This window comes from Thunnus albacares, chromosome 8 (genome assembly GCF_914725855.1).
Source record: "Thunnus albacares chromosome 8, fThuAlb1.1, whole genome shotgun sequence".
NCBI lineage: Eukaryota > Metazoa > Chordata > Actinopteri > Scombriformes > Scombridae > Thunnus > Thunnus albacares.
Window position 1 is genome coordinate 24655586 of NC_058113.1, and position 20294 is coordinate 24675879.

The window sequence follows — 20294 nt, forward strand, 5'->3', positions numbered from 1 at the left end:
AAAGTAATTAAAGCTGTCAAATGAAATGTAGTGGGGTGAAAGTATAAAGAAGCATAAAAAAGTACCTCAAAATTATGTTTGAGTGCAGTACTCGAGTAAATGTACTTAGTTACTTTCCACCACTGCCTAACTGTATATAAAGTAGTTCAAATACGCTACAACAGTAAAATGCTTCGTATGCAGTGATGAATTAGTATTAACAATCTAAAAGTGTAATATATAAAATCACTCAAAGGGGCACATTTTCTGCAGGACAAGTGCTTTTACATTTGATACTTTAATTACATTTTGTTGATGATACTTCTGTACTTTTACTTGAATCTTAAATATAGTGTTGCATTGGTATTTTTACTTGAGTAAAGGATCTGTGTACTTCTAGACGGTTTATGGTGTAATCTCAATCCAAGGAGAAAAAAAATATGGGGTGTTCACACCTGTTCTTGTTCTAATGAGGCAGGATTAGTGACACTTTTTTCCAGGCAGCTACAATTGTGGAGGCTTTGAGGGCAATGTCGTTTACATTGCCTGCACAACTCTAACCCAGGGAACGAGCGGAGCACAAAATCGCAGCACAATCAGTATTCTAATGACTCTAATTTGCATCCGGGAAGCAAACAACCTGATTCAAATAACAGCATAAATCAGATCATGTTGGAAGTAGACATGGCACATTTGGAGGATGTGAGGCTGTTGTAGCTGCTCATTTAGCCCAATAGGTGGAGCTACATGTTCTCACCAGAAGGTTCCTTCAAGCGAGGGTTCTCCAATCCTCTAGACCCTGATCCTCACAATGTGTAAGGCTAATCTTGATATACAGTGGCACAGCCATTTTCTTTCTAATTGGCTTTGTCTTTGTTTTTCCCAGGAGCTAAAAACAACCACTCACACATAACACATTTGCACAATGTCTAATTAATGAGCACCTGTAATCTCCCCGAGACAGGTTAAAGATTTAACTTTCCTCTGGGTCTCCATGGACACTGCTTGTTGCCTAGTGACACAGCCAATGTGGAAGAGGGAGCTTTAGCCAATATTGACATTATTTTGAGGCAACTGCTAACTGGAGAGATACCTTATACTGTATTGGTATAATTATAATAAAAGTAAGCCCTTATTGTTGGTGGTGGCTGTAAATCTGTTTGTTGTGCTTCCTGCAAGAATTTTTAATGTTTATTTTTTCCTTGTTCTCATCAAAAGTTGAAAATACAGTATCTGATCTTATACTGTGTCACTGAGAAGGAATAAAATCATTGCAAGTTCACATGTGAAACATCTTGTGATGTCATGCATATGTTGTCAAAGGAAAATAGCGCTACACTATACCATAAATGTGTCATGCTACAGCTTTACTTACCTTAACCTGCCTCTCTTTGACAGGCTTGATGTTGACTTCTTTCCACGTTTTCATGCCCTTCTCCCTCTGGTCCAGGTAGTATCCACGCACAGGGTCTCCCCCATTATAGGCGGGCGCCCTCCAGCCCAACACCATTTCTGATCCAGTGCACAACAGCAGGGCAATGGCAGAGGGAGCAGATGGAACATCTGGACCAGACAAAAAGAATTAAAAAAATGAATCACGGGAGATAGAAGAGAGAATCTCAGCAGGCAACCTTGCTAAATAGACCGAGAAATGCCAATAACTCCCTAGCCAACCACAACTTCTACCTCGAGCAGAGTTGCAAATTCATAACTTTAGGCCTGCATTAAGCATTCTCAAATGAGAATGAAATAAATATTCAACTTCTATTCTATCTGAGAAATTGGAATTGGACTTCAGCCATTTATCCCCAGGTAATGGCTGACTGGCAGAATAGATTTGAGTATATTCTGGCAGTGAGTGGCAAGCAAAATGAGTCATCACTGTATGTTCCTGCAGGCTGCAGAGAGTATATTATCTGAGACTGCAACACAGGAAGTAAGAAGCTCTTCGACAGGTACATCACCTCCCGGCTTTAAAGCAAGCACAACAAGAGGAAGAATCTATTATATTTTGCTGAGTTAAAATATGTAATGCCAGTCAGTAGTTGATAGTAAAGGATACATGACAAAACATATGGAGACATGTGGAAGGAGCACAGTCCCAGTTGAATATGGTACCTGTAGCATTGGACAGTGCTGTGGTACAACATTTAATCTTTTCTGGCCCACACTTACTTTGCATTTTTGTCCAGCTTGAGTAAAACATTTTCCACTAACATGTGGAGGACATAAGGTTCCATAAGGTCTTAGTGAAAGGTATTTTTATTATGCTTTTTCACTTCGAAGAAGGCATTCCTCCAAAGGGCTCATAAGACTGAACAAGACTGAGTGTGTTTGGGAAGTTGTTGTGAATTTACTTTACGATCCAGTTGAAATTGATAGTTCAGATGTTGGTTGCAAGGCACTAGGTGCAAAAAGTAGAGTAGCTTTATCATGCATACCAAGAAAATTGTTGTTTTGGTCTAAATGTAACCAGCACGATATAAAGAACTGCATTTATTTATTTGGAGTTTTGACTTTAGTTGTTGTGCAGCTCTGAGAATAGCTAATCTCTTCAAAATCTTGAACAAATATGTACTGGTTGATTGATTCAACATTTAAATACAACATTTTAATGTCATGTGTTCTAAATTTTACCTCTGCAAGAGGAATTCTGTGTCGCTTAGTTTGTAAAAGCATCAGAAATTATCAGAAATTTCTTGATATTTGAGATGTGTCCTGGAAAAAACATCCTTTTTGTGTCCACTGTTTTGGCTCGCAGATGCACTTACTAATGGCTGATTTGACCAGGACTGGCTGAGACTCATCCGAGTAGCTGCTGTTTCCTGCTCGACTCACAGACTTCACCCTAAACACATACTCCTTTTTCGTCTTGAGACCATGGACCGTGAACCTGAGGAGGAGGGATGAAGTTCAGACACACTGAAAGATCAATCAGATCCTGGCCATCTGCTACAACTTCAGCTCCATGTAATTACTGTAAATATTTCCAAAATATTTTGTCATGCTGAGGGATAATCTACTGAAACTATGGTTTACTTTATAATCAGACTATACTGCATCTACTACTTCAGAAAAAAAACAAGTGCAAATAAATATGTTTAAAAATCTATCCCTATTACCTAGTTTTAGTAATGGGTTTGTTGTTAACAGTCTTCCAGGCTTGTGAGCCAGCTTCACTGCAGTAAAGGTAATATCCCAGGATGTCGTCTTTCTCTTTGGGCTCCTGCCACTTAAGCAGCACCGAGGTGTCTGTGTCTCTGATCCCCATGACAGAGTGAGGTGGAGCTGGAACACCTGATGGAAATCAGATTAAAAGCCATCAGCTAAGAATTAAGCTGAAATGATCAAATGAAAATTGATTGAATCCAATCATGTCTTCCATTCACATAGTATTTAAAAAGATGAGTGAGTCTCCTTCAGGGATGTACAGAAACTTAACCTGTGGTTCCAAATGAAGTCTTTGTTTCTGAAGCTGATATGCTCACAGAGAATCAGACACTGATATTGTGGACTGTAACAAACTTTTAAACTAATATATTCCTTAATTCATTGATGGATAGGTTTAGGTTTATCCATATTAAGTCATGATTCTCTTAAAACTTAAGGTTTAACTGTCCAAATTGTGATCATACTGCAACAACGAACAATCGTAGAGAGATGATCAGACTGGTTGTAAAAAAATCACTCCCACAATGTCACTTACAATAATCTTTTACAAACTATGGTAGATATAGTATGGATGGTTAATGCTGAGCTAGAAAGCATCGGCACAAAATGCAATTGACCTTTACAACAGGTAGAGTGATACGTGGGTACCAGCACATAGCACACCTTCTCTCACCTTGTGGCTTTCCCAAGGAGATCAATGCACTTGGCTCAGAGGGGTCACTGACACCGTACTTATTGATGGAGCGCACTCTGAAGCAGTACTGCTTGCCCTTCACCAGGTCAAACACTGGGAACCTTGGAGCGTTTACCACCATGTCCATACTGGCCAACTCCCAGCTGCTCTTTCCTGCCAGGGACTGATCCAAGTACAGCATTAGAAAGGCAAAAATACCATTTCAAAAGCACTATCTGTTTCAAGGACATGTTCATTATTCAGTATCCTTCACATGTGCTGGAGGATTCAATCTGCACAAGAGTGAGGGGCTCAGACTGCCAAATACTCCTTTAAAAAGTCTCATAATTCATTCCAATTTTGTACCATCATTTACTCTGTAGTTAATTGAGGATTGTCTGGTTTTGGAGTGAACCACTTAATATAGAGACAAAGGGGCAAAGAGGAATAAAGACTGGCAGTTTCGTGTGATAGGCAGAGAGAGGTGCAGCCAGAAATATAAATAGATCCTCAGATTCAGGAAGGCAGAAAAATGTGCAGAAAGAGTGAAACAGAAGTCACGGAGATGCAGAGTCAAAAAGACAAACAGACATGCAAATGCAACTGTGGACAATTATCAACTCATCTTGTCTTCATCTTTGTCAATTAATCATTCTTTTGTTATGATACTAACCTCCCCTCATTTATTAGTTACATTTACTTTGTTCTCCTGCTCTAAGTAACCATTATTTCCTTCTCTAACTCCCTGTTTGAGGTGGGAAACTTAACAATAGAACAGGGTATGTCAAAGAGATCAGTGATTATGAAGTGCTTGCTCAAGGGTGAGAGGGATATTTATATATTCCCTTCATTATATAGGCGGAAGTAAGGCAGCAGACTTCAGTAATTTCAGATGCCTTGGACAGATTTGACAGTTTTATTACCCCAGTAACTTATAAAAGTCCAATGAAAATCTATTTCCCGTGGCAGTTTTCTGATCATTGGAGCTAGGAGCTGTTGGGTGTCTGGGTTGATATTGGAGAACCGAGGCCCTTTATTGCTGTAAAGAACAGTTCAGTCACAACAATTTGATATGTTACTTTATATGAGGAGATTTCCTATTTTTGCAGTCATTTTAAACTTTGAGTGCTCTCTTTTACAAACATTACCTTGAATGCATCATTGAAATGCTTCCTATTAAGTCAAAACCAGATGATGCTACAGTTCTAACTAATGTTAAACCGCACAAAACCTGCAAATCTGAGTCCAGGTAGTTACATCACAGTAGTTACATGTCAGTTGGAAAGTAAAAGTCTTTCAACTATGCAAGCAAGAAAATCAAAGCCCCAATGCCAAAGTGCATAGCATAAACGAGCAACATCAAGGTCTGCTTGCTTTTAATGAGTCCACAAATTCCCAGTTAAACTGACACCACAGTGGTAGACGTTTGTGTGTGTGTTTATGTGTGTGTGTGTGTGTGTGTGTGTGTGTGTGTCTGTGTGTGTGTGTGTGTGTGTGTGTGTGTTTTTCCCTCCCCTTGTCTCTTTAATTAGTGCTGTGGTCAGGAGCCTGTTGTTAATTTGGCTCACGTTCCAGCAGTGGACCGGCCAAACCCTACAAGCAACTGGGAACCGATGATGCAAGAATATTGATCCTTGTGTTCAGTGGATGTGAAGGTATTTTATTTTTATTTTTTATTTAACCTTTATTTAACCAAGAGAGTCCAATTGAGACAAATAATCTATTTTTCAAGGGAGACCTGGCCAAGACAGGCTGCAGCATGAATAAAAACACATAGTTACAGACAGAAAACACAAAAGGAGACAAAATTAAAGAGAACTAATAAAAAAACAAGCATTGGGAACACACATTTCAAAAGAGAAATTTCTAGGAGTCAGTTTTGTAACCAGGTAAATTAAAAACATTGACATCTTAGAGAATCTGATTCTAATTATTTCATTTTGGATTTAAAAGCATTTAATTAGATTAATTAATTGAGTTTCAACTCATTCTGCAACATATTCCATGCCGTGGGTGCAGACTACACAAATGCCCTTTGTCCAATTTCTATATGGGCATTTGGGACAGAAAGCATAAAGAAGTCCTGAGAACGCAAAGAGTACTGTCCAGGACTTTTCTGCATGATAAAGACACATAGGTAGCATACACATAGGGAGCAGACAAAGAATTGCCTCATATATATATCAGTGTAAGAGCCTATGGGTGGCCAGAACAGGCCATGCTACCCGAGAGTTTGACTCACAGTGGTGAGTCAGAGCTTTACAATTGGTAATGAACCTCACGGAAGCATGATAAGCTGTGTCAACCAAATGAAGACACTGAGCAGGGTAATGCATACATATACAAGATCACCATAGTACAACACAGGTAAAAAGTGGTGGCAACACTGAACACTTTTTACACTGAGAGGAAAACACAACTTATTTCGAAAATAAGTTTCAGCTTTCAGCTTTTTCACTAAGTACGGCACATGTGACCTAAAAATGAGGGAGTCATCAATCAAAATACCCAGGTATTTATGAGTTAACAGCCTCTATTTTGTGGCCTATTCCTAGAGTTGGTAAACAGCATAAGTTTGGTCTTATCTGTATTAAGAATGAGTTTCAGCTGAAGTAGACACTTTTTTACCCGTATTATTTATATAAATAGTGAATAAACGTGTATCTAATACAGAGCCCTGTGGTACACCCTTGTAGATGGATACTTTATCAGAACATAGACCATCATATCTAATGCACTGACCCCCTTTTAATAAAGGGAGAACAAAAGCAGTTTTCCATATCCGAAGAATTTCCTTATTTTCCAGTGTAAGGTTCAACAGATATGCAAGAGGCTATGCTACAAAATCAGCTGCCAAGTTCAAAAAGTAAGGATCAATAAGATCAGGTCCTGAGGGTTTTCTAGGATCTTAAGTTTTTAGGGCTTTATGAACTTCCTGCACAGAGAAAGGTAAGAAGACTGACCAGTCAGTACAGGGTTTAACAGACACAGAACAAGCAAAGTCAAACAGAGAGCCAGAAGATATAAAATGCTTGTTAAAACAGTTCAATATCTCCATTTTGTCATGAACAGCAACAGAATCTTTCATAACAAAGGTAGGCACAGCTTGAGTTTTTGCTCACAGGAAGGGATTTTATGGTTTTCCAAAATCTCCTAGGGTCATTTAGATTTCTAGTGGTGACAGACAAATAATATTCTGATTTGGCTCTCTTGATAAAAGAGGGCCATTTATTTCTTAGTTGTCTAAAAACAAGCCAATCAGTGATATAACCTGCTGTCCTTGCCTTAGCTCAAGCCAAGTTATACTCATGAATAGTATCTGCTAGCTCAGAGGAAAACCAGGGCTTATCATGCCCCTTTTCTCTGTATCTCCTGAATAGGACATGAGTATTTATTTTTTGCGTAAAAACATCATTAAAGAAGGTCCAGGCTCTCTCCACATCAGGGATCAACTCTATTCTACTCCAATTAAAATGAAACAAATCATGATAAAACCCCCGTTTCTTTAAAATGTTTAAGATTCCTCTAACAAATGGTTTTAATTTAGGGATCTTAGTGTTCCTGATAGCAGCAACAACACAATTGTCACTTAGGTCATTGCAAAAAACACCAACAGCTGAAAATTTATGAGAAACATTAGTCAGAATCAAGTCAATTAAGGTGTACTTCTCAGGGCATTTAAGATTTGGACGAGTGGGTGGATTAACCCACTGGGTAAGATTGACGGAATCACAAAAAGATTTAAAATCGTCCGATACTGGCTTTAAACCAATTCCAGTTAAGATCACCAGCTAAAACAATTACGCTGTAATTAAGTCTGGATAAAAGGTGCATCTAAGACTGCAACACATCGTTAAAGGCAGATGGAGGCCTATAACACCCAACAACAGTTATACAGAGGCCCTTAGTAATTTCCACATTCACTGCTTTGTCCAAATGCTTGCAGATTGATTCAGACAGCATTACCCTGAAGTGAAGCATGATGAACATTGTATATACTATTTTTTTAGTATTACTAATTGCAATGGTGGTTTGTGTTTGAATATTTTTATATCTGTATAAATGTGTGTTTGTGCATGAAAGAGAGCATGTGCTGTATGTACCTGTGTATGTATCTGATTTTATTAGTATAGTGAATACTTGTCTGTACTGTAGGTGTGTGTTTTTTCTTGTTTTATATACTAATGAGGACCAAGAAGTTCCAGTGAGGGTTTTTCTTGGTCACCATTTCCTTGAGGGATATGATTTGTTTTGCAGACTGTACCACTGTTATTTGAGTCCATTAAACTGGCATTGGTTTGGTTTTTTGGCCATTTGGACACCTGATGGGTGTAAGTCCAATATTCACGCTCCTTTCAGCTCTGTTTGGTCTTCACCAACTCCTGAGAAAAATATAAAGATTAATCTCTCAATCATCCAGGTGGTAGGAAGTCTGGAGAGATGCGAATCCAAATCCCTGCTCTGTTTTGAGTTTTGATTTTAGCTCAGGTTTTTTCAGCTCTGAAGAGGAACTAAAGATGCCCTTCAGATTCATGATAAAACATGATAACATGATAAAAAAAAAAAAAAAAACCTCCAGATCAGGGATTTAAATTCAGTTTCCTCCAGACAGTGGCATCTAGCAGAGCAGACTTGGCAGAAATGGAATATAATATTCATAAGTATGTTTTAATTATTGCATTATCACCTGAGAATAAGAATGGTTGTGTTTTCAGTACCTTAGAATGAGCCCTTTGTATTTATATAGAGAGCTGTATCCTGCTCACCCTGTTGGCCATGAACATCAACAAAGGTCTGGCCAGGGACTTTTGTTGCATGTCGTTCCCTCTCCTCTATCTCTCTCTCTCATCATTTCCATTTCTCTACTGTTAGCTATCAAATATACACATAAAATACCCTCCACAACAACATTTAATTACAACAAACCACCAAAATCATCCCATCCAAATTTTCGTTTCGTTTTATTCTAGTTTGACTTCTGGTTTGACAACATAGCTCAAAGATTTTCAGCAGCCAAGTTCCAAATTTAAGATGCCAACTTTTCATCGAATGAGCAGGAAGGAAGAGCTCTCTGAATCTTCCCTGCTGTCCAAATATAATAATAACTTCATGTAAATTTAGCAAAAAAGGGGGAGTATGTGTGATGGATTACTTAATTCAAGCCAGTTTCAACTCTCTTCAGGAGGATTTCTTACTGAGCTGGCTTTAACTAAAATGAAAGACTGTGTGGGAGGTGAAAAATCAATTGGAAAAACTTACAGTGTGTGCTGCAAAATGGTCAGCAGTAAATTAATTTGTAGCTAATGTGCTAAAACCTTGGGTAGGGTCCTTTAAGATGAAACAGGGTTGGGTTTAGGTGAGCGGCTAGGGGATAACTGTCATCCAAAGGTCCCCGGCGTTCCAGTAATGCAAACATTTGTGTTTGAGTCAGTGTGTTTGAGTGTGTGTGTGTGTGTGTGTGTGTGTGTGTGTGTGTAAAGACTGACCCTCTCCACGTAGAAGGTGAGCGGCTCCCTGCCTCTGGGTTCAGGCTCAGTCCAGCTCAGCACCACGTAGGTGTCGCTTACCTCGCAGGCGTGGACATTTGTGGGAGGGAAGGGAACTTTGACCTGACCTGTGGAGCGCAGAGAGGGGGAGGAGGAGGAGGAGGAGGAGGAGGAGGAGGAGGAGGAGGAGGAGGAGGAAGAGGAGGAGGAGGACAAAGAAAAAAGTTTGAACAAGGTCAGCCTGAATGAAAGTGTACAAAAACTGCTGGCCGAGACATTGCTTTTTCGTCTCTTTGCATCAGGAAATTTCATGCTTTGTATACTGGATTTGAGCCAAGCATAAAATGGATGAGATTTACCTCACTGCCCCAGTTTCACCTCTATTCCTAATACATAAGGATACCAGATAATATATAGTCAGAAGGCTTGAGTCAGCACACTTGACTCACGGACGATGGAAGTGTACAGATTTAGTCAAAAGTCCTCGGCTTTTGTGCTGGTCTGTCTCACTGCAAGTGTTTCTGTTTGTGGCCCCTCAAGACATAGCAGTACTGCAGTGTGGATCAGAGAGGAACCCGAGAGCAAAGAGAATGCGGTGAAATGAGAGATGCTGATCTGGAAAAGGCAGCAAGCCTGTGTGTGTGTGTGTGTGTGTGTGTGTGTGTGTGTGTGTGTGTGTGTACAGTGCAGTCTGTCAGTAATAGGACAGTTTTCATTGTTGTACTGCAGTACGTTGAATCTGAAATTAAACTGTGACTGTTAAGTTAAAGTGCTGACGTTCAAATTTAAGGGCATTTTGTGGATGTGAACTGTGGATGTTAACACATAGGGCTGCAACTAACAATTATTTTCATTATTGATTAATCTGACAATTATTTTCTTGATTAATCAATTCATTGTTTGGCCTGTGAAACGTTAAAATATAATACAAAAATGCATTGACCATTTCTTAGAGCCTATAGCCTTTGATTTGCTTGTTTTGTCCAACCAACAGTCCAGAATCTTAAAATATTCAATTGACTGCTATATACACTACTGTGCAAATGTTTTAGGTACTTAAGATGTTTAGATTCTTACCAATTATGCAATACCATCAGGGAGATATCTGAAATTTATCCTGCAGCATGACGATGACCCCAAACATATTATCAAAATAGTTTCATATTAATTTTCTGGCATTTGACTAATTGATTAATTGACTAATCGTTGCAGCAGTTGCAACATATGTGTAGATACTTTAGGTGTACATGTGCTTCGTGACTATGCTCCTATCGGCCTTTAAACAAACCTGAGCAGTAGAATTTCACTTGTGTGTGTAACTGGTGGATTCAGACACAGCCTTTAAAGGTGTGAAGCTATGTGTACTGCACCATCATTCAGTGTTTTTAATAGAAGATTGATCCCAAAAGTTTGTTTCAATGGGACTTTGCCTCTATTATGCTCTTTGCTCTTTGTCAAAAGCTGCACACGAACATGCACGCTCTCTCTCTCTTTCACACATATATATACACACACTGTACTCTAAATCTCTTATTAAAGTAGAAGATAAAGTACGATTATGAATGCACTTTCACTGCTGTGTTTATTTTCTGGTTGCCTCCTCAAACACAAATTCCTCCTTCTCTCCCTTTATCTCTCTCTGTCTGTGAGTCGCATTGCCAAGGTTATCAGCCCTCTTCACAGGCATTCACACTACCTCGGGCCATTATGTGTATTTACCAGGACACCACCGGGGACTGTTCATTCTCTTCAGTTCTGTAAATGGAACAAATGCTCATTGCCTCAGCCATACAATTACTGCAGCTCATTGTTAAATATAATATGAAGATGCATTAAGCCACAAGCCCGAGTCAACCTACCAGCGAGGAGCCGGCAGCCTGTGTGCCATCAGAATAAAGACGCTGTTTGAAATCTGGGGTTCAAATGTTCAAATGGCATCCTTTTATGACAAAATTATACACTGAAATAAAAATACGGCATTCTCACCTTCCAGTTCATCTTTTGTGATGGTGATCGTCCTTCCTCTGTCCACTTTGACCACTGAGAAAGAAGTAGAGAAAGAGAGAGAGGGGGTGGGGGGTATAAAGAAGGAAGAGATATCAGCATCATGAAGTTATATGAGAGCTCATGATAACAGTATTAGTGTTAATGGTAGAGGAGCAGCCACTGGTAAAAGAGCCAGTAAAAGAGAGACACAAAGAGGTGAGAGAGCGACATGGAAGGATGGAGAGCAGGCCGGAGGCGAGTCAACCTTCTGCCTGTCCTTCATCTGTGTTTAATGATCCACAGCATCTGACCAGAGCCCATCTGTCCTCCCTGTTACACACACACACACACACCCACACAGACACAGATACACACACTTGGCGATCTCCGTCACATTTCATTCACTCTCCCCTCAATCGTTTGTGTCCCTCCTCTATATAAAGTATTTAACAAAACCTAAATGCCTTAAAAGTAATCTTTTAAGAAAAAAAGTGTTCCACTCTAACAAGCTATCAAGAAGCTGTCGCAGAAACGACTGCAAAACCCGCAGGCTGTATAAAATGAGATCCACATCTACACACTTACGTCTGTTTCTGCTGGTGGTGGTGATATCTGTGCAGGTGTAACACAGCAACAGAGGCAGATAAGGTGAATTAACAGCAGAAAAGAGTTGCCAACACATTGCCGATGCTCTTTGTAGTAGCAGATACAGATGGGTAAATGAGTGGAGAAATCCGAGATCTCAACCCAATTGAACATCTTTGCGAGACTTTGGATGACATACAAAATATCTTTTGGCATTTATCCCTCCAGTAGAGCTCCAGAGACTTGGACAATCTATGCCACAGAACAATTAAACTGTTTTTGTGGTAACACTTTAGCTGTAAATTCACTTCATTTTGTGTGGACCAAAGAAAAATAAACTGTTCAGTGCTACATAGACCCAAATGGAGAGTCAAACTGATACCAGGTCATGATGCACTTTACTTATGTTTGGTGGTAACACATAACATATGTTTGGTGGTAACACTTTCCTTTAAATCCCCCTATTAAGCATTTATAAGCAGTATACAAGCAGTTCATAAATGGTTAATGACACACTATAATGTAATTGTAAGCAGATATAAGTGTTTATCAATGTATTTTTCAACAACTATAACTCCTCCTGTGCACCCATAAGTGGAGGCTGGTGTATAAACTGATAATGAATGACAATATAGTAAAACACAGTTGTAATTATACAAAATATATCTTTATATGAGAAGTTATAATCGTTGAATATACTGTACATTAATAGACACTATGTAAACTTACAGTGACATAGACTGTGTTATAAACAATTTATTAAATGTTTATATGTTGCTTATAAATGCAGAATATAGGGACTTAAATTAAGATGTTATCTGTTATATATATCTTCTCTGATGAGATCACAAAGAAATATTGTGAGCATTAATAGTATAGCTGCAACTGGACCTCATTTATCATTATGAACAAGTAGAAACAGGAGAAAAATTAGCCTCGTAATGTTTACAGGGGTGTAACGTGTCATTTGTTTAACTCCTAAACTGCTAAAACACACAAGTCACAAGTTCAACACACCTTTGTTTTCATTTGCTTTTCACTTATATTTATATTAACTATTAATATATAGATCGCTTTCTTGAGAATTAATGATCAGCATATGGATTCAATAATAGTTTAGCTGCTAAATTAATGCTAAAATCACATATTTACTGTCACAAAATCATGTGGTTGGTCAATTTTGGTTTTACACCACAAATGAACAGAACCAAACAAATAAACGCACCAAACAGGCATGAAAGCACCACTTTATGTTTCTTTTTCTTTCAGTTTGTCACCTGCTCCAGCAGTGGTGAGGTTACATTTTTTTCCACAAGGCTTTTTGTGCGGCAATTTGACTGCCAGATTTCACCAGGGCTTTTGCTTTGTGTGTGTTAGTGTGTGTGATGTTTTACCCATGGTCCTGGTGTGTTCCAGGGGGTCTGCAGTTAAAATAGGCTCAGTTGCCTTAGAGGGGCGTCCTGCACCGGCCTGGTTGACAGCACGGACCCTGAACTGGTACATAACTCCTTCTTTTAGTCCAAACACTGGATAGTGGCACATTTTCTGAATATGCGTATTGCAGCGCACCCACTCGCCCTGACCGAGGTCATATCTGAGATAGAGAGAGGGATAGAAAGAGAGAGAGAAATCAATTCTGCAGAGGTAACATTTTTGCATTAGATAGAAAGAAAGAAAGAAAGAAAGACAGACATTTGAATAAGTGGTAAACAAAGAACCAAATGGGTGAAGTTTGAATCACATTATATGCAGTCCGCATGGTTTAACATTATAAAACCAATTGTAAAGCATTTGAGCCTGCACAACAACACATCTAAGTCAGTAAATACTCCACCAAGACCTATAATTGTGACCAGAGACCATCATGTGAAGATAATGGGCAAATGTGAGCGCAGATTATGCATCGATAGCAAACTGTTGGCACTAGCAGTAAACAAAGACAGAAAAGAGTGGAGTTTTCGAACAATAAGGGTGTTGCTAGGGAACTGGGAGGTATCTTATCTTTTTCTTTCCTCACCCAATAACAAATAACATACAGGGATTGTAGCTTCTACACTGAATATAGAAGATGCAAGAACAAATACACAAAAACATACCTGTATACTAATTAACAAGAACACACTGTACACAACATGCACGCACTGATGCACAAATGAATGAGGATGTTTACAGAAACGCACAAAAACACAAACACTTTCTCTCTCGACACACACTTATTACAATATACAGTGACACACACACACACGTACAAGACGACCCTGATTGATTGGTGTCTGTGATAAGTGCAGCACCTGTTCTCCTGTGGGAGCCTGTGACTCGGGTGTTAACATAGTGTTAAGGGCTGATAATTACCATGTATACCATCCATCTCGTGTGAACTCTGCCAAATGGATATTACTCCGCTGCTGGCCGCCACCACCGCCATCTTTATCTGCCCCAATTCAATTTCCTCACCCATAGCACACAGAGGAAGATGAGGTTCAGTAGTAAAGTCTTACTGTAGGTCTATTGTTGACTTGCAATATAGGAAATTGCTGCAAATACGATCTATAATAAGCTTTTTTATGGAGTTTAAATCAATGTAAATTGACTGTGAGAGACTTAATCTCTGTGCTTCATATTCCTGGCAATGGAAAACAAAATACGGTCCAAACTTTTTTCATCAATAATCTCTCATTTCACCTAATTTACCTTTAAATCTCTGCTTCTACTGAAGCACAAATGCGGATTCTAAATACATTAAAAATCCCTGATTCAGCCCCTGGGCAACATTTTAATAATCCAGGCATAATGAATAGCTGAATGTACTGTATGGTTTATTATTATTAATAATAAGGAAATTCCATTTGTCCCACTCAATAATAAATTGATCTATTCAGATTATTATATTTTGGATTTGTCAGCTGCCGTTTTTTTAAGTATAGTGACAAATAAGTGAGGCATTGTGCAGTGAGTAGCCGTTGTTCGGTGTTATACATATAGGAAGTAATGCAAGACTGAGAGTCATGTTAGTAGTAAGAAGTTACTCAAGAGATGTCTTGAACATTGCTGTGTTAATGCCACTTTAAGTTCTGCAAAACTGGAAACCAAGTGTCAAAGTATTTTATGTTACAGTACTACAATAACCATGTTCATTTTTAGTTTTGTTGTCAATGATTTCCCAAATGTTTGAAAAGCCATCACTGGTTAAAAGATTCTATTTTGGTTGTTATTGTAAGAATGTAATCACACTGAGCTTATGAAATCATGTTGATCACCTTTCCACATAATAACCCTCCACGCGTGAGGTTCCATCAGCACTAGGTGGCTTCCAGGTAAGGAGGACATAGTTCTTGTTAATGTCAGAAACCTGGACTGACAGAGGAGAGGCAGGACCTCCTATCACTGCAGCTGCCGCATCTGAGGATGAAGAGGAGAAAATTGGTTGACTGGGAGAGAAAAACTGAAGAAGGGGATGGAGACACTGGAGCAACGGAATAATACTTTGGTCGGAAAATAAGTAAGATGAGGAGTTAGAAAGATAAGAGAGGGATATGAGTCAGAAATTGTTAGTGGGCAAGAGGAAAGTGAGGCAGAAAGGATGAAATATAATGAGAAGGGAGTGAAGGGAAGAGGAAAGGAGGAGACAAAATGGAAAAATAAGATCAGATGATGTGGGAGAAGTGTAATTGTGGAAGTACTTAAAGTAGCTCGAACATAATACTATTTGAAAGAGTATGACTAAGGCAGGAGGAAGAACTCGGTGGAAAAGGTCCCTACATGTTATGCTGCTAAACATATACTATATTAACATAGCCGGTGGATGTGATGAGACAGAGAGAAGCAGAAAAAGAAAAGAGGAAATTATGCTAAGCGGATTGAAGTGATAGGATGTGACATGCTCCCAAAACTTTTCTTGAGGCTAAGAATATATGTTTTTTTCAACAAAAGGCTCAAGTCAACATCAAGCGCATCTTTTTCCTGTGTTAAATTTGTATCCTTACTCTCCCTCCCTCCCTTTCCTCCTGCTTTCTCATTTGTTTTTTCTCTCCTGTACCTCCTATTTATAATGCAAATATGACAGCTGAATGAAGGAGAAAACCCACATGCGGTGAAGTTCGCTGATTCACTAATTAGTACCTCCGACTCTTTTAAGAACAGGCTCCTTAATAAGAGACATACCTGAGTCAAGTTTTCAAAGGAGCTTAGATGGAAGAAACGTTTGTGTGCAATGTGTGTTTGGACTAATTTTTGGTGTATATGCACACCAAGCTCATGAATTATTCAGCACACATTACTAAGGCTGTGGCAGTTTAGGTGCAGTCTATACATGAGTAAACATTGATATAATATTGAAACACAAGCCTCCTTGCAGAACTTCCAAGACACATTTCAAATGTATGATGAGTCAAGTGGGAGTTATACTCTGCATGCTGCAAATAATGTATAAGAGAAAAATAGCAGGCTGTGAAGAATATATAGTTTCACTGAACAAAGCTAACAAGCCCTCTACTGCAAAGCAGATTGATTGATGGTGCAATTTCCCCATATGTATCAGGGTAGTGTGCTGACAGGAAATGAAAGTAAAAGAAAAATCTGCTGAATACAAATTGTGTTTTGCGTGAAGGTTTCAGTCAAAATGCAAGTTATCGAGATTGGGACAACAAATGATTCCATCCTCAAAACTACTGGTATTTCGTATGCAAAAGTCTCAGGGTCACTCTTAAGCTTTTGTCTTTTTTTTTCAAATACTCATTTCAGAATGAAACATATCATTTCAAAGGCAGGCTGGCAGGCTTTTTGGAGCAACTGTTTAGTATGTGAGTAGTTTCTGATGTGATTTCATGTGACAGCTATTTACAAGCCTGCCATAGTGTCCAGGAGCAGAGGTGTACACTGTGTGACCACCTGCTCCTATAAATCAGATATTACAAACAATCTACCCATTAAATGATGTAATGCAGGTGTATCTGTCATTGTAGCATTTGAAAAAAAAACTTAGTATTACATCATCACACACTGGGATTTGGTATTCACAGCCTGGTCCACATTAAAGAACACCCTTCACTTTAACAAAACAGTCTTAACAAAAGGTCAACTCACTTCCTTTTTTTGAAGAGCTTTTCAGGGTTGTCATGGAAATAGCTCAGTTTCCATCATGTGAGGGAGGTTGATCGTAACTCGCTATCTCTGTTCTAGGATAACCATAATATGATGCTATGACATAACAACCACCAACTGCTACTACATGAGCAAATGTCCATACTTAAGTCAGATGAAGACCATGGGATGTGGTTGTCTGAGAGCTTCGGAAAAAGCTTGTAAGTGTTAAGATTATTTTGTCAAACTGCTATCTGCAAGGTTCAAGAATGACCCTTTATGCTCAGTATCCTCAACATTTTATTTTTAAACACACAAAAAAAGGTCAGGAAGCAACATTTTCTATCACTATACGGTTAGTAGCCCACTGGTTAAGACTGGATGATAAAATGTCAACTATTTTTTCAGAATAGGGGTTAAAAAATTTTAAAAAACACATTTCCTCACCCGTAGCATACAGAGGAAGATGAGGTTCAGTCATAAAAATCTTACTGTAGGTCTATTGTTGATTGTTGTAATATGGGAAATTGTTGTAAATATGATCTATAATAAGCTCTTTTATAGAGATTTAATCAATGTAAATTGACTGTGAGAGACCTAATCTCTGTGCTTCCTATTCCTGGCAATGGAAAACAAAATGCATTTCATGTTGGTCTTCACCTGTGACATAGACAAAGGCACTGTGTTCCTGGATCCCCTCCCAGGTCCTCAGCCGGGCGGTGTAAATGCCTTCATGCTCTTTGTATACAGCCCTTAAAGTGATGGATGCCGTGTTGTTGATCGTCTTTATGTCCACGATACTGGACTGATTAAGCTGGATGCCTGGAGAAACAATAAAAAGTAACTTTTTAAACTCTTAAGTAGGCATGTAAATTGTCCAAATTCAGGCTCGTATGACTCATCTTTTGCAGTGCTTACCATCTCTGAACCAGCAGACATCCTGCTGGAAGGGCAGTAGAGCTGAAGTGAAGGTACACTGTAAGGTGAGGCTGTTACCCTCCTTCACCCATGTTGGAGGGAAGATGCTGCCAAACTGAGCTTCCGGCTCAAGCTTCAAGGCTAGGAGAGAGGGGGTGAGCAAAGGTGGGGAGAGAAGGAAAGATAAAAATGAATAAAGGGAGATGATGCAAAAGAAAAGTAAGGTAAAGAAATGTAAACAGGAGGGAAACTGGAAGATGAATCTGCAGGAAAAATACACACTTTCATCACTGGTGCTGTACAAAGGAAAAATTGATATTGAAATGTAAGGCCAGACAAAGCATTACTGCACCATAATAATACTCCAGACAGTTATAATTTTGAGTGGATTTTGTGCAGACCTCCTTTGGACCACGACAAAGGGAAGAAGCATGACAGGTGAAGAAGAGAGGAATCAGAAGGCAGAGTAATAGCAGAAGGTAAGTGGCAGCAGGAAAAAGTATGCTGATTCATTCTCCCCTGCTCTGTCATCACGTTAAATGTGGTTTAAAACAGAAAGACTCCAATGTCTTTATACCATTGAGAACATTTGTGCTATGACATCAGTTTCTCATTATTCTCTGCAACCTAGAAGTAACAAGCTCGCCTTTACTCAGTTTCTCTCACTAGTGGAAGAGGGTGAAAGTGAACAAAGAAAACCAGGGAGTCTTAATTAAGTAAAACGACCATCTTATGCAGACTGGAAAAGCCATGATAGACAAAGTCCTCTTGCTCCATTCAAGGAAGCACAGAGAAAAAGGACAGCCCAGAGAGGCATTTCCTGGAGGCAACAGGAAAAGCCGAAGATGTGACAATGTTTTTTTGAAAGTGAACAATTTATGACAAGTTATTCCTTCACCTACCATTCTCTCACTTGTCAAAGCACTGAAGCAATACAATCTGAAAGTGAGAGATATGTGTGCGCTACGAGGCCTTGTCAAATCTCATTCTCAGGGATGAATCTGAGAGACTGTGACATGTTTCTTATAATGATCTTGCTCTGCTTAGTAGTCCAGGCTATCACAGGAATGTGCATAGCTTTATGAAAACACGCTGCTCAGATCTTTGTTTCCCACCATTCAAACGCTTAACGCCTGCTTCCCTCAGCACAATGATGATCATGATAAATTCACCAAAGTCGTGCTTTTGTTTATTGAGCAATTTGTGTTGGGAAAATATGATCTGCTCCATATAAGATGATCAAGTATCAGTTACATTAAAATGGCAGCCTGACAAGCCTGACAACATTACAGTACATGCTGATAAAGTCTCATTCAAAATGATTGCCCCTTAACGTCTGAGTGTGAGGGGAACGTATTAGCTAGCAACCACATAGTAGTTGCAGTGATGGGGTAGTTGTGAAAGTGTGGGTTTCCACTCAGTGGTGACCCAAAGGTTAAACCACCAAAGTAAACAGTAGAAGAAGTCAAAGGTGCTTGAAATTAAATGTATTATTATTATTATTATTATTATTATTATTATTATTACAATATCGATTTGTCCTAATCAGATGTGTTGTGCCATTTTGCCTCCTCTTCAGATTGATGTAAAATCTAAATTGGTACAGAGAAGTCTTTAGCTAGCCTGCAAGAAGTTACGTTTTCAGTTTAAAACCTAATTTAAAATCTATACACGGCTTACTGACAAATCTAAGAGCAATACAGATACTGTTTTTTTAAAAGGAACATTTATTTTTTTACAACCTGGGTCATGTTTAGATAGCTTATATCTAAACCATACATCCACCCAACCTCCATCTGAGAGACAACAGTATATAATTCGTAAGCGGTAAATGTAAACATTGGTTGTTTTAGGCAAGTGTAAGCTGAACATGTCCTGATCCCCACACATGGTGGAGGCTAATCTAGGCCAAAGAGTTCCACAGCCAATATGTGACGCTCCACAGCTTGAAGCAAAACTGCATAAATTCCCTGCTGTCCCTGGAATGAAATATACATGACGGTCGGTTGCTGCTCAATTGGAAGCAAGTCCCTCTGTCCCTGCAGCAACTACCCCACAAATAGTCTTACTTACACCCGTACATCAATGGACACGGACACCCACACAGAAACACAAACTACCATAACAAACAAACAAACGTAGACACACTGTTCGCTTTCAAGCCATCCGTCCATATCTTTCTTTATGAGGTGCAGCATCCACAGCAGCACAGAGTGTTGTGTCACCGTCTTCAAAGCCATCAAGCCCTCCCTCGTTTACTGGTGGAGAGAGGAACTTCAAAGGGTGGCAGAGAAAATGAAAGGGGACACTTTTCATTAGGCCCTGGTGTGAAACTTACCGGGGGTCTGTGAATGCTCTGAACCAGCCACGGCTCCTTGATATGCTGAATCGCAGGGCGGCAGTGCAACAGAGCAGCA

At 39.2% G+C, this 20294-nt stretch overlaps 1 protein-coding gene across 1 annotated transcript in view; it reads right to left on the bottom strand.

Annotated features, from left to right (window-relative positions):
• Positions 1–20294, bottom strand: part of myom3 (myomesin 3) — a 60893-nt gene that overhangs the window by 20088 nt on the left and 20511 nt on the right. The window contains exons 8-18 of the mRNA XM_044358565.1: positions 20216–20260; positions 17878–18018; positions 17620–17781; positions 15138–15279; positions 13275–13474; positions 11296–11349; positions 9310–9437; positions 3824–4007; positions 3102–3276; positions 2751–2872; positions 1355–1542 (exon numbers count right to left, since the gene is read on the bottom strand). Coding sequence (XP_044214500.1) covers positions 1355–1542; positions 2751–2872; positions 3102–3276; positions 3824–4007; positions 9310–9437; positions 11296–11349; positions 13275–13474; positions 15138–15279; positions 17620–17781; positions 17878–18018; positions 20216–20260 — 1541 coding nt within the window. The remainder of the gene's footprint in view (positions 1–1354; positions 1543–2750; positions 2873–3101; positions 3277–3823; positions 4008–9309; positions 9438–11295; positions 11350–13274; positions 13475–15137; positions 15280–17619; positions 17782–17877; positions 18019–20215; positions 20261–20294) is intronic.